Source organism: Fundulus heteroclitus, unplaced genomic scaffold, assembly GCF_011125445.2.
Source record: "Fundulus heteroclitus isolate FHET01 unplaced genomic scaffold, MU-UCD_Fhet_4.1 scaffold_101, whole genome shotgun sequence".
NCBI lineage: Eukaryota > Metazoa > Chordata > Actinopteri > Cyprinodontiformes > Fundulidae > Fundulus > Fundulus heteroclitus.
This window is the reverse complement of record NW_023396477.1, coordinates 299,968-315,317: the sequence shown is the minus strand read 5'-3', so window position 1 is coordinate 315,317 and position 15,350 is coordinate 299,968. Positions and strand designations below refer to the sequence as shown.

Here is a 15,350-nt window from a genome sequence, read left to right as displayed (position 1 = left end):
TTCGATTGACAAATATAGCTATTGATATTGTGTTTGGAATGAGCGTTTTACTTAACGATGGATCTTAATTTACCTCTTATTTAAGATGTGTAGCTCTAGTGGAGACACCACTCTCTCTCCATTCAGTCAGCGAATGTGTGATGTGATGTCACACAGGAAGTGAACCTCAGCCGTCATGGTAACGTGTGCTAACCTGACTCCGCCAGCTGTATGTCGCTCGGCCTAGCTTGGTGGAGTCAGGTTAAACGTGCGCAGGAAAATAATTACTTTTTTTTTTTTTTTTTTAGTTAATTAGGCAATGAAAACGAAATAAAACCGGTATTAACCGGTTGCCATTATTTTTAAATAAGTGTTCCAGTTCCAGAACATAAAAAATAATAACGTTTCCGGTTTAGTTTCTGTTCCCTGTAAAATACAAAAAGTTCCCGGTTTTTGTTTTCGTTCCTTGAACCGGTTCAAAGCCCTGATGTATATAAATATATTTATAGCTATAAAAGGGCTTGACGTTGCTCCCTGTAAGTTAATTCAAGCACAAAATAGGCAGGATGAGAGACAGCCCCATGCAGCAGGAGGGGTTGGGTTGGCTGATGGAACGGCGGCGACTGCAGCGCTGCTGCGTCCGGCTGACAACATTCCCCCAACACCTGTTGATCTCCCACAAAATTAGGCTCTAAATAAAAAAGAACTCGCCAGAACAATACTAAAGTAACGCAAACTATGGTAGCAACTGAAGAAGGCAGACCACCACCGTATAATCTCTTAACCCCCCCCCCCCCCTCCCCAGCCCCATCCTGGGATATTTCGGATCTGTACTCAGACCTGGATGGACTGAGTAAATTAGATCATTCGTTATCAACAGACCGGTCCAAAGGATTGTATCCTATGGTGCAGGTCGCAAATGCTAATGTAGGAACACAGCAGCCTCAAACAATCCCTGTTTTCTGTCCGTGGTCGTTATAAGAAGCTAGAAAGGCTGCAGAAGGTGTAATTCTCCGCAGGAAGATCCAGAATTATGGATCCAAGGAGGGAATTTATAACTCATATGGTTTAAATGGACATGAGTTCGGACAATCCTTACAGTCGTCAGTGGGAAAACATTGGGAAAAAATAAGGGCGAATTATAAAGGCAGAACCCCACAAGGCGGAATATTTGAACATGAAGCGTAAATGGGGAACAGCAGCAGACGCCGCGGGAGCAGTTTTCGCAGGAGGGCGGATAATTGGAAATTTGGGATCCATAAAACAATAAAAATACTTAGATTTGTTAATGGAAGGTTTCCAGCCGCATATATCTGTGTGGATAAAAAAAAATATTTAGTTACACTGATAACGTCTAACGTAACCACAGTTATGGAATAGGTCTATGTGTGTGTCACGCAGAGAAACACGCTAAAAAGGGAGGTGGTGCGTCTGGAGGGGGGGGGGGACACATTTTCTGGGCAGATCCTTCATGTGATCCAGACGAAATATTTGCTTTCCAAGCCACTGAACCCCTCGATAGCGTCGAGGAGGTTTCCGAGGAGGCAGGGGCGGTCCTAGTGACCGAGGGGGCTTTCAGCCCAAATCAGTAAAAACAGATGGGGGGTGCTGGAATTGCGGGTCACCCGACCATTTGGTCCGGGGAATGTCCCAATCAGATACAAGCACCTCATCTGTGGGGACGGGGAAGAGGCCGCAGGGGCGGTTCTTCATATAAAATGTAACTAGGGACGAGAGTAAATGGGGATCCAGAGCCATTAAAAACAGTAGATGTGGACGGAGAGGTCACGTGACCAAGATGGCAGCTTAGAGGAAAAGCTCCGAAACCGTGAACTACATTTCTTTAAAAAGTACCCTTACAAACTTTCAACAACCCTTTATAAAGACGCAGTGAGGTATGTCAAAGCCAACGGCAGCTAAGCAGTGTGATATTTTTGGCCATGGACGCAGACAAAGTAAGATTTCTCAACCGAGTTCATCCAGTGGGCCAGAAACAGATGCTAGCATGGAGGTGCTAAATGAGCTAAAATTATTACGGTCGGAATTTGGGACAAAGTTGGATAATATTGACACAAAACTGGCCGGAATGTCAAATGCTTTGTCTGCTCTGGAGGGGAAAGTGACAGAGATGAAACAAGATGTTTTGACTAATGCAGCACGTGTCGAAGAAGCCGAAACTCGCATTGACCGAACGGAGAGGGCGCTAGAAAAAGTCGAGACAGCTTGGGAAGCAGTTACCAAGCGAATCGCTTTCCTTGAGGCAAAAACCGATGACCTAGAGAACCGGGGAAGGAGAAAGAATCTGCGCATATTTGGATTAAAAGAAGGAGCAGAGGCAGACCAAACACTCCTCAACATTATGACCGTCATGCTGCCAAAATGGTTGGAATTGCCACCTACAAAGACATTCATCATGGAGCGGGTTCATCGCACATTGGCCTCAAGGAAGCCAAATCAAAACAGAGCGGTGCTGGTTCGCTTCCAAAGTTACCAAGACAAGGAACTTGTATACCGGATGACAAGAAAACAAGAGGTCAAGCATGATGGGACCAAGATTACGTTTGCTCAAGACCTCTCCGCGGAGACGATGCGCATCTGACGGGGGTTTCACCCGATTATACAGTCGTTTGTTGATATCAACGCCTTCCGTGGATTTTTGCACAATCCCTGCAGACTTAAGATCTTCTACAATAGGAAGGTGCGTGTGTTTTCAACACCACAGAAAGCAGAAGAATTTTATAAAACCATCCCAACACAAGCGGCAGCAGCAACAGGAGAGGATCCAATGAGTGAGTGACATTTCAGGCGAGTCTGGTGTAAACAGGTGGACATTTAGATGTAGCTAAATCAAAGCAGGTAATGTTTTAGAATTTCTTCCTGACAAATACATGTAGGACTATGAGGAGGCTACACTGAATGTGCAGATTGTTTTTGTTTGTTTTTTCCCTTTTCTCTTATTAGTCTATATTGTAGGCTATTGTGTTGTTCAAAGGATACAATTAATTTAATTTAATTTCAACTTTTTTGTACAAGACTACATGTTGAAAGCAAGTCTTTAAAATAAGTGATATTTTTATAAGGGTTCGTTATGTAAACGTAACACGGTTTTTGGGTATATGGTTGGAGGACTGTGTGTTCACGCTGATAGTTGATCTTCAAACTGTAGATCAGCGTTCTCAAAATCCACTTTGAATCTGTGGGAGGGGTAGGCATTTCACAGAGGAAATGCCAATGTTCAGTGAGGGATTGTTTATTTGGGGTTCAGTGTTTGGTGTATGTGTGTGTCTGAGTGTATGTGTAAACCTGCATCTATCCAATAGGGTCTCCCTTTTTTCTTATTTTATTTTATTTCTTTTTATTTCCATTACTGGTGTCCCAGTCAGAGACATATTTAAATGGAAAAGACTAAACAGGAAAATAGTTTAATAGCTAATATAACAAGTTGGAATGTTAGGGGATTGAGGAAAATAAATAAATTAAAACAAGTATTAAACAGGATAAAAGACCTAAAATCTAAGATTGTTTTCATACAAGAATCACATCTGACCGCAACAGATATGCAAAGGTTAGCCAAAAGATGGCCTGGTCAGGTATTTCATGCTTCACTCAGTAGTCAGGCTAGAGGGGTTATTACTCTTATACACAAATCGATACCATTTCAGACAACAAAACTCATCAGAGATCCAAATGGGAGATACATTATAGTACAAGTCAGTATTATGTCACAAAAACTAAACCTTATTAATATATATGGTCCCAATGATGATTACCCGTCCTTTTTTTAAAATCTATTCTTAACTGTGTCTGCTCTGGAGGGCCTATACATCATAGGAGGAGACTTTAACTGTACCCTAGACCCAGTTTTAGATAGATCTACTCAAACTGACAGCACTCATTCAAGAACCAGAAATATATTACATAATTATATACAAGACCTGAGATTATGTGACATCTGGAGGGTTAGTAATCCTAACAATCGTGAATATTCATGTTACTCTAGTTCGTATAAAACTCACTCACGAATTGATTATTTTTTAATATCTATAGAGTTACAACCTCAGGTTAAAAAATGCTGGTATAATAGCATTGTAATTAGTGATCATGCAGCAGTGTCAATGGAAGTCCGTTTGGGAAAGATTGGGTATTGTCCAAAAAGATGGAGACTACAATCATTTTTGCTGAAGGACCCAGACTTTGTGAAATTTATGGAAAATTCTATTCACATGTATTTTGAATTAAATGGGGATGAAACTACAGCTAGTGTTAGATGGGAAGCTTTCAAGGCCTGCATAAGGGGAGAAATTATAAGCTACTCTAGTAACAAAAATAAACAATACAGACAAGAAATACAGTCATTAGAAAAACAAATTAAAAAAATAGAGAGTGAATTCTATCATGACAAAGATCCTAAAAAATTACAAAGCCTAAATGCCATGAGAGCTAAATTTGATAAACTGACAGCTGAAAGAGTAGCTAGGAATTTAATGTGGACTAAACAAGCATATTATGATCAAGGAGAAAAAGCTGGTAAATTACTGGCCTGGCGACTCAAGAAAATACAGGCTGACAGAACTATTCATAGTATCAAGACAAAAAAAAGGCAACTTAACAATTGACCCCACAGAGATAAATGATAACTTTAGAGAATTTTACAGGCTTCTCTACAAATCAGAATATAATGGAAATGAAGAAGCCCAGAACACTTTTCTTGACCAATTACAATTGCAGACATTGCCAGAGGAGGAAAAAACAATGCTGGATAGTCCACTAACAATAGAGGAACTTTTAGAGGATTTAGGTGACATGAATAGTGGTAAAGCACCTGGGCCAGATGGGTTGCCAATAGAATTTTATAAAGAATTTAAAAGTAAATTGGTTCAGCCCCTTCTAGACATGTATAATGAATCATATGAATTGGGAATGTTGCCAGACTCATTGAGAATAGCTACTGTAACTCTTATATTAAAACCTAACAAACCCCCAACTGAATGTTCCTCCTACAGGGGAATAAGTCTCATGGAATGTGACACTAAGATATTATGTAAGGCTCTTGCCAAGAGACTAGACAAATATTTACCTAAATTAATAACTAATGATCAACAAGGTTTTGTCAGAAATAGACAGGGACACAATATCAGGCGGGTCCTGAATATATTATATGAAAAACATAACACTAAAGACACTGCAATGTCATCACTGGATGCACGCCAAGCATTTGATAGAATAGAATGGAACTATCTCCTAGAATTACTTCCAAGATATGGGTTGGGTGAGTCATTTCTCCAATGGATTCGACTACTATATACAAATCCTACAGCACAAATTCTAACTAATGACAATGTTTCAAAACCATTTAACCTACAGCGATCGACCAGACAGGGATGCCCTTTATCACCACTACTTTTTACATTAGCAATAGAACCTCTGGCTGTAGCGGCAAGAACACATGAAGGTATATCAGGCATAGAAATTGGAGGAAGAGAACACCTTATTTCTTTATTTGCAGATGACATTATATTTTTTTTGACAGATTTAAACAAGAGCATCCAAAACCTGACAAGATTATTGGAAGACTTTGGAAAATTTTCTGGTTATGAAATTAATAATTCTAAATCTTTTTTAATGTTTATTAATGAGGAAGAGAGGAAGAACCCCACAGTAACAACACCTTTTACAACAACTAGTGAAGGTTTCAAATATCTGGGCGTTAAAATTACTCCTGATCTCAATAAAATAATCCCATCAAACTACGACCCCTTGATAAATCAGGTAACTCAATTATTAAACCGATGGTCTGGTTTGCCTATATCTATGATGGGGCAAATTAATATTATAAAAATGTCAATTTTACCTAAATTTCTGTACCTTTTCCAAACACTTCCTCTACCATTACCAACACTGTATTATGATAATTTAGCTAAATTGTTTAATCAGTTTATCTGGAACAACAGGAAAGCGAGACTTCGCCTAAAACTGTTATATCAACCATATGAGAGGGGGGGACTCCAGCTTCCAAATCTTAGGTGGTACTATATGGCTGCCCAGTTAACATCAGCTACACATTATTTTAGTGCATCACCTCCATCTTGGGTAAGCATTCAAAGAGAATCCGTTCCACTGTCCTTACATAGCTATATATATTCCTCAGATGAAAAAAGACTTAAAAAACAAACAAAAAATCCCTTCCTGAAAAACACAATTTTAGTGTGGCATGCTGCACACAAACAAATGGGGGACTCTCCAGTAATCTCTCAATTCACCCCAATCTGGGGTAATGAACAGTTCACTCCTGGTAAAAAAGATGGGGGGTTTAAATTATGGCATGCAAAAGGTATACAGAGAATAATAGATTTATACATGGACGGAGTGTTGCTAACCTTCAGACAATTATGTGAAAAATATCAAATCCCTTCAAAGTAATGTTCTATTTTGAATTGTTATGCAATGCAAAAAATCAATAAATATATTGGAGAAAAAAAACAGTAGATGTGTATGGAGCATGGGAGCTTTTAAATGCATTAAAAGAAAAAAAAAAAACATACATAGTGCTTACAATTAATGGACAGCCAGTTACTCTTTTATGCGATTCATGAGCCTATAAAACATGTATAAAAGATAATCTAGGGGTAAAAGCGTCTAAAATGTCCAATTTTGTAAAATCAGCAAATGGTCAAACATCCCTAGAATGGATGTTAAAAGCATTAGAAATAAAATACCCTCAAACAGGAAGCATGCTCCTGTAATAATGTCACCAACTTGCCCCGTTAATCTGTTAGGACGGGATTTAATGGAAAAATTAGGCATTACAGTTTTCCCACCACAGGATGGAATGAAAGCTGTCCGTGTGGAACATGTAATGTCGTTGCAATAAAATCCTCCTGTGTTTTATGCACTATTCTTACCGTCTCTGCTCCAAATAAAAGAGAAAAGTGAACTCATGCATAATGCTAGAAGCACATTGTCAAATCCAGAGGATGAAATTCCGTTAGCTGATCTAAAAACCACTATGAATGTGTGCTTAACCCCAGATGAAAAGTTTGAAAAACAGGAAACTACAATTGTGGCTATACAAAATATGTATACAGATGGAAGTTAATTTGCAGCAGTTACTGTTATGCTTTCTACACAGATGCAACAATTGTATGGCTTACCATGGGAACCTTCTTTGTCATTGTTTAAGACCAGTAAAGAGCAGTGGAGAGACACAGGCCCGCGTTTAAAAGCTGCAGAAAGACCGTCTGATTTTCAGCTGTGTCCACACAAAACAGACTGGCTTTATAGTCCTAGTACAGAGAAATGATGCAGTTTAAAAAAAGTGTTCAATGCAAATTTACTGCCAGGAGAATCCTTGAAAGTCACGTGACCTACTACAGCCGGAAGAGGCAGCCTGTGAGCCTGTGAGCCTGTGAGCCTGTGAGCCTGTGAGCCTGCGCTCAGGGCAGCCTGTGAGCCTGCACTACAAATCAAGAAATTACACATACAAATCCTTCCACGCATTTGTGCATCTCAGGCGGCAGAAGAGTAGCAAAAATCACGTGTGTAAATAGAGCCAACCGAAAAACCGCTTGACTTGTAACCAATGATTTGTCTGTATTTCTGGGTCTTGAAGCGAAAATACTTCAGACACAAGTGTCTCTGTGTGTGCTTACAGATTGATCTACACATTTGCAAATCTCAGTACACATTTGCAGATCTGAATACAGATTTGTGGATTTTTACACATTTGCAAATCTCAGTACACATTTGCAGATCTGAATACAGATTTGTGGATTTTTTTACACATTTGCAAAACGGATTACACACAAGTAGTTTTACACATTTGCAGATTGTTGTACAGACACACAAATCTCCTCACACATTTACAGATTTATTTACACATTTTCAAATCCCATTGCACACACACAAATCGAGATACAGACACACAACTCTACACACACATTTGCAAATGTTAAAGCTACTATTTTGCCCCCATAGAAAACTGTTGTCCTCTCATGAGTGCAGCACAGTGTAGTATATATTAGTTCCTGCACACCACACGTCTCTCCAAAGAAGTTCAATTCTGAAAGGAGAGTTAAAGATCAGATCATAGTTTAAATACGTTATTTTTCAAACGTCCGTTACACCGCATTTTAAATCAGAGATAAAACTAAAAAGTCCCTTAAACTGAAATCTTACATGATCTATCTGCATAGTTAGCTATTAACGTTTCGCCAGGAACGTTTTGAAACTCACCTGTGGGGTGCTGATGCTGTTAGCTGTGATATCACGTCTGTCTTCCTCAGCCAAACCGGCGAGTGCGCCCCTCTGTCGGGAAATCTGAACAACAACTCTTAATGCATCACGTGACTTTTGGCAGAAATTTGCCGCAGAGGTGTGGAAATGTTTCGTACTCGAGGAGAGGCTGTTCTGTGAGAGCAGAGACCGTTTTGTACTCTGGGACAATTTAAAGATGATATTTTGAGTGCACCGTTTGGGGACAGTTTGCAAAACAAGTTTTATTTGTGTGCAACACATTTTTTTGTGTACAACGTTTTGGCAGGAAACTAACTCCATAGTCTCTTCTTTGACTCTAACAAACATGGGTTTATGGGTTTCAAAGCTCCAAAACATGACACAAAACAGAGAATGAGTGCAAAAAATTGGTCAAATATTAATGGTTCAGTTTTTAATGATTTCTAAGCAAATCGTTATCTTTGAATAATTATTTTTTTTGTATTTATTATATTGAGCAGTTAAGCCCTCCTCAGAAAAACTTTTTTCCTTGTTTGAAAAAAAAAAAATACCTGGGTGGTCAAGAGTGGAGCCTCCATGGACAAAAGCACCATATCCCAATTACAATACTGCAGCTTGTTTGACAAAGGCCATATCTGTGTTAGCACTTCCCAACCCTGCACTTGCATTTTTCCTCCATGTGATCAGCAGAAATGTGAATTTTGACCAGTGATTGAGATTATTGTTCCTCTTCTTTAGAAAAATTTAAATTTTTCTCTCATGTTGATGACCTAGGTAAAGATAAAGAGTTACTGCAGATAAAAGCATGATGACCTTTACATTATTAAATATATAATTGCGGTCTTCATGGAAGATTTGCAGCCTTCTGGTTACTTGTTTGTTACTGTACCTCACCACTTAGAAGACAATAAGAATGAAAAAGAACAGTAAAACTTTCGACCCATATGTAGGTTTTATTGTTGGCTTAACAGTGCCTGGTGATGGTGACCTCTGATTTCGGCAGAAGGTTTCTTAAACAAGAAGCTAATCTGTTTAGCACCTATGGATCTTTCTAGACATTGATCATAGAAGCTGCCAGTCATAGTAGAAGGTAAACATTATTTGGCAGGGGTGCCAGTGAAACAATCTTGTTGCGTACAATTAACTCTTAGCTCTGACCTACTTTTAATGCTCACTGCTGTGTGAAACATAGAGTAGGAATCCCTCAGCATTCACTCACCCTTGTGAATAAAAGATCTGAAGGCTGACATTAATGGCTCAGGTACGCTAAAGGGACAAGTCAGAAAATGCAAAGACAAAGCAAAAAAATACATAATTCCTGCAACAAAGTCCCTGCTGGGAAAGGATTCCATGGAAATGCTGCTGTCATCACAAAGGCATCCATCACAGTAGTAGAGGCACATTTATAAAACATGATGCCATTTTGACTGGAGAGCCACAGGCCAGCGGTGAACTGGAGCATGAAAGTGTGTGAAGTTGTGTGTGTGTGTGTGTGTGTGTGTGTGTGTGTGTGTGTGTGTGTGTGTGTGTGTGTGTGTGTGTGTGTGTGTGTGTGTGTGTGTGTGTGTGTGTGTGAGAGAGAGAGAGGGGAGGGGCAGTTACCACCACAAGCTGCATGCAATCCATAATCCCTGAAGTCAGTCCTTATGAATCCTTCTTCACTTCTACATCGGTTGTGGAAACAAGAATTCACAGTTGTCCTGTATACAACCCCTTTGTTATTCCTGAGTGCGGTGACCTTGTTACCCTCCTTAAGGCTGCATTGAGCATCCTGCAAAAATTCTTACCTAATATATTAGGGTTAGGTAAGTGAGTTTTATGGCCAACGTGCATTGCTCTGGATCATAGCTCTGTGCAACAAACAGCGAAAGATATTTCTCATCTGACCTACTTTCATTGATGCTTTGCTCAGAAGCAGATATGAATATGTCTAAACTTCCTTAGCTGTACTGTTGCTTTTAATGAAACCTTCTGGCATATTAGTTGCATTTTTTTTATCTCAGGCAATTAATTTCTTATCTAATGAAAATATGTTCTGCTGTTTAACAAAGGTACACTGAGCAAATTACCTTATACTGCAATGTGGTTCTAAGTGTATGTGCTATTAACAATCTAATACCATATTTGTAGGAATATTATTTGTGCTGTTGTTGTTGATGATGCAACACATGGCTAGAAGATAAAAGGTGCAGACATCAGTTTTAGTTATGGTTTTCTAACACTAATTTGCAAGATAAGGTCCTGAAAGCATAACATTAGCTCCGCCTGGTCTGTAATAATATTTGGCAGAATGAAGACTGTGCAAATCACCAATAATGTTGTGGTTTATTGCATAGGCTATTTGGTTTTGGAGGAACATGTTATCTGAAAGCAACCGCTAATAAGGTCTGGTTGAACTTAGGAAATTGTATTTTACAGTTGAAATTAATCTTTCTTTTTCTTCCTCTTAAATAGGATCTTATTTCAGATATGTTGGAGCACAACTAACGGATCTTTGATGCCAGTTACACAACGTGCTGTCTTTCTATCGCTCTGTCTCTGCGTTAGGGGGCCGCTGCTCCGGAGAAAAACACGACTCACCTCTACAAAATAGAAGCAGGGCAACAAGCTGACGCTGTCTTTGGTCAGGACCCCCTTCTCTCTCACAGACATGATCAGGCCAAACGGATCCAAAATGTGACGGTGGAAGAAAGGCGTCCTGCCGGGATCAGGAGCGCGTCATGCCTATGCGATCCAGAATGTCCCACCCGACAGCTGCCGGGACTCCAGCCCAGCCGTTCGGTACCTGCTCGGACCAGAACCTTATTTGTGCTGATGGAGAGTTCGGAGTCTGGTTATGAGCATGTGGCTTTGCCAGCTGTCAGATGGAGAACTGAGCCGAGCCGATGTATGGAGGGCGGAGAGGAGAGGAGGCGCAGGCGCACTGAGGAGGGAAGCTGGCTGCGATCAGACTGAATCTCAGTGATCTTTTTTTTTTTTTTTTTTTTTTTCATTTTACATTACCAAGCATCCTGCGCGGTTAACAGAGACACAATATTTACAGTTGATGCTTAAAATGTAGCAGTTCCAAATGCCCACTGAAATGGCCATATTCTTGTAAAATAATGATCAATCGTTTTATTAATTGTGTTGTAGTGTGTTGATATTCTTTGCATTTCTGTCTTAATCTGCACTGCAGCAATTTCCCACAGAAGAAAAGCATATCTGAATCTGAACACATTTACATTAGAGTAAATTATTAGCATTTTCCCATATCACAATAAATTCCACTATTATTGCAAGCAAATAACCCATTTCAAAAATGGAACTTTGAAAACCTGAATAAATAAAGTATTTTGAGAATTTTAAAAATTGCATTCAGTTCAAACGACGTTTTAGAGATTATATTCCCTATGTTTCTTGTCTTTTTCATCAGGGGTTCCCCCAAGGGTGGCACAAGGACACATTTTTATTAGTGGATGTGGATGTTAGCAATTGCATTTCCATTGGTCAGTGTGCTAAATCACACTCGGGTCTATTGGTCATCATGCACAAAAATTGAGGAGCATGTTTATTGGTCAGTTTGCTGCAAGCCCCTTTCTATTGACCAGAAATAGAAATGCCAGGATTTCTCAATATCAAGAACACAAGTACTTTCTCATGTACCCCAAAGCCTGCTAGGGGAGAGGCACATCACACAGCCAGAAGACTGCACCGGGAAAAATGGTCCACCACTGAATGGAAACACAGAGCTGAAATTTCCAACAAAAACTCCCCTGGGACATTCAACGGCTAACCAAAACCTAACTCCATAGAGGAAGTGTTGAGGTCCTCTTTAGGAGACAAGTGCAACACGATTAGCATCCATGGCAAATTATTCACCCAGCCATCGTCTGCAAGCACAGTGCACAACGGCGCCTTAAGCGACCGGTGGAAACGTCCCAGATAGTGGATCTGATCTGGATATAGTGTAGAATTTGAAATAGATCCTTAAAACGGACCCGGATCAGAGTCCGCTTGCACAGTGCAACAGATCCGGAACAGATTATGATCACAGCTCCGCATCGGATCTGCCTGGACCCTATTCGGTTCCGCTCATTAAGTTCCTCATCCGGCTCGGATCCGGTTTGGACTTTTTATAACGCACAATTTCCAGCCCTGGTCCATCTTGGACCCATTTCATACCCGTATCCATTCTGGACTTATTTGGTCCAGAACCTTTATCTATGATTTATTTACGAATAGTGACTTGCTTACCAACTACATTACTCAAAAAAATTGAAAACCTCCCACAAGCTCAACTTTGAAACCCATGGAAATGTTTTTTTATGTTGAATCTGTAAGACATGGGTTATTATTAGCAGTAAATTAATACCGGTCTGAGGCTGCACGGTGGCACAGTTGGTAGCCCTGTCGCTTTGCAGCAAGACAGTCCTATATTGTAATCCTGCCCTTGGGTGTTTCTTTCCATGTTCTCCCTGTGCATGCACGGGTTCTCTCTGAGTCAAACTGTCAAGAATGTACCCCACCTCTCACCCTGTGACTGCTGGAGAAAGGCACCAGCTCCCTGCAACCCTGCAAGGATAAACAGATGTTTATCTAATACAAATCCATACGGATCACTTTGAACCAAAAAATAAAAGAATTCAATGTGGTCTATTAAATATAAGGTCTCTCCCTCCAAAGACTTTGTTAGTTAATGAATTGATTTCTTATAATCAGATTGATTTGTTTTGTCTCACAGAAACCTGGCTTCAAGAGGACTACTTTAGTATAAATGAGTCAACCACCTCCAGTTATTCAAATTTCCACATTCCCAGATCTGTGGGAAGAGGAGGAGGAGTGGCAACTATCTTTCAGTCTGATTTAATAATTAGTCCCAGGCCAACTAATAATTACAGTTCTTTTGAACATTTAACCCTCAGTTTCCCTCATCCAAACTGCAAAGCAATAAAACCTCTTCTGTTTGTTGTTTTGTATCGTCCACCAGGCCCTTACTCTCAGTTTTTGGATCAGTTGTCAGATTTCTTATCTGATTTGGTGATAAACACTGACAAGGTTATTATAGTGGGTGATTTTAACATCCATGTTGACACTGAATGTGATAACCTTAGTGTAGCCTTTAAAACTATCCTAGATTCAATTGGTTTTGCTCAAAATGTGCATAAACCGACGCATTCTTGGCTCCATACTTTAGACCTTGTTCTGACATATGGCATTGATTGTGAAGAATTAACAGTATTCTCTCACAACCCTGTCCTGTCTGATCATTTTTAATAACATTTGAGTTTAATCTAACTGAGTTCTCCACCCCCAAAAGAGGGTCCCATTATAGTAGATCTTTATCGGATAATGCTGTATCAAACTTTAAAGAGTCTGTCCCCCTTTTAATATCATCAGTATTGCAGAAATGCCCAGCAGATAGCAGCAATGTTGTTTCTTCCCATTCACAAATAGATGCCTTTGCTAACAATGTGACTTCCTCATTGCGTTCTGCATTAGACAATGTAGCTCCCTTGAAAAAGAAGGTGATTATTCACAGGAAGCTGGCTCCCTGGTTTAATTCAGAGCTGCATTCCTTGAAGCACAATGTTAGGAAATTGGAGAGAAAATGGCGCTCTACACACCAAGAGGAATCCTACCTAATCTGGAGGGACAGTCTATTGTTGTATAACAAGACTCTTCACAGAGTTAGAGCAGCATATTTTTCATCATTAATTGAAGAGGATAAAAATAATCCTAGATTTCTCTTTAGTACAGTTGCCAAACTTACCCAGAGCCACAGCTCTGTTGAGCCATCCATTCCCTTAGCTCTTAGTAGTAACAATTTTATGGGTTTCTTTATAAATAAAATTGATGCCATTAAAAATAAAATAATTGGCATCCTCCCAAACATGATTACCTCGTCCTCAGTAAGTGAGGCAGCATTGGAGGAATCTTTAGAACCTGCGCAGTGTTTGAACTGTTTAGAAGCAGTAGAGCTTTCTGAGCTATCTAAAATTTTAGCTTCATCTAAACCTTCTACCTGTATGTTAGACCCAATCCCAACCAAGTTGTGTAAGGAGATATTCCCTTTGATCAGTGGCCCTATTTTAGACATGATTAATCTATCCTTAGTAAATGGATATGTACCACAGGTTTTTAAAGTAGCTGTTATTAAACCTTTACTTAATGTTAGGATATCAACAAGGTCAAGTGGAACGAGCTGTTTATCCCAGAACTGCATGGCACACTTAGATGGCACTGACCCAAAAGATTGGCACATATCTATCAGATACCACCCCGGAGGTGACACAGCTTCCCTGCTGATGTCACAGTTTGGATGTGTACCGCCCCTGTATGGGTGTGTCCCGAGATCCCTTTATAATGTTTGTGTGATGAGCACTCGAGGCCTCCTGCCGATCAGGGGCCCATCAGCGCTGGTGTGACTGTAACTATTTCTCTGTCTTTACGTAGATAAAATATAACTAAAAGCATACTTGTCTGTTTTATGCGTCCTACATTCAAGGTAGTAAGTAAGTGGGGGTCGCCTGACTGGGTAAAACGAACTGGGTCCACCGAGGGTGCTTCACCGTAGATGGGACACGGTGAAACAGTAACAAATTGGTGTTTCCACCCGGACCCAAAAGGCGGCGTACCACCTTCCGTTTTCCGGCCAGGACGTCATTCCGGAAGAAAAACACACAGCCTGCGGCCGCACAAAAAGGTAAGGAGATTCCATTTATCTCCAAGTGTCTTTTTCTTCTTGGAAGGACCGACTTTTTGTACTCCTAAAGGCAGAGAAAGGGTTGAGGATAATTGTTTGCAAACGTGTCGATAAGAACTTGGGATTTGCGTGCGGTCACAGAGGTGAAAGTCCGGGAGACCTTGGCCAGGTTTCTGAAAATACTGTGAACCTTGAGAATATTGGGTTTAGAGGTCCCTTGTTAGGCACAGAGGAAAATACGTCTTCCTCTGTGTGTAGCATAAAAGCGGCCATTCTGACAGGCACGCCGTTACGCGTGGCTCCTAAAAGATCAAAGAGCCGTTGGATTTTTGGTTTCGATAGTTCCAAAAGTTCTCTTAAACAACTTTAAAAGCAGCTAATCCAATTATATGTACCTATAGAACGCGTAAGAGTTGGATTTTTGGTTTCAATGGCTCCAAAAAGTTATCTTAAA

At 40.1% G+C, this 15,350-nt stretch overlaps 1 protein-coding gene across 8 annotated transcripts in view; it reads right to left on the bottom strand.

Annotated features, from left to right (window-relative positions):
* Positions 1-11,452, bottom strand: part of LOC105920181 (phospholipid phosphatase-related protein type 4) — a 142,568-nt gene extending 131,116 nt beyond the window's left edge. For 3 of the 8 annotated variants that reach the window (XR_004928160.1, XM_036128590.1, XM_036128588.1), the window contains exon 1: positions 10,792-11,443. Coding sequence is in view for 7 of the 8 variants with exons in the window: in XM_036128590.1 (XP_035984483.1) it covers positions 10,792-10,863 (72 nt within the window). In the remaining variant the exon portion in view is untranslated. Of the gene's footprint in view, positions 1-10,791 lie in introns of all 8 variants that reach the window. The other 5 variants (XM_036128589.1, XM_036128591.1, XM_021312401.2 and 2 more) reach the window with 4 other exon arrangements.
* Positions 11,453-15,350: the final 3,898 nt, after the last annotated feature.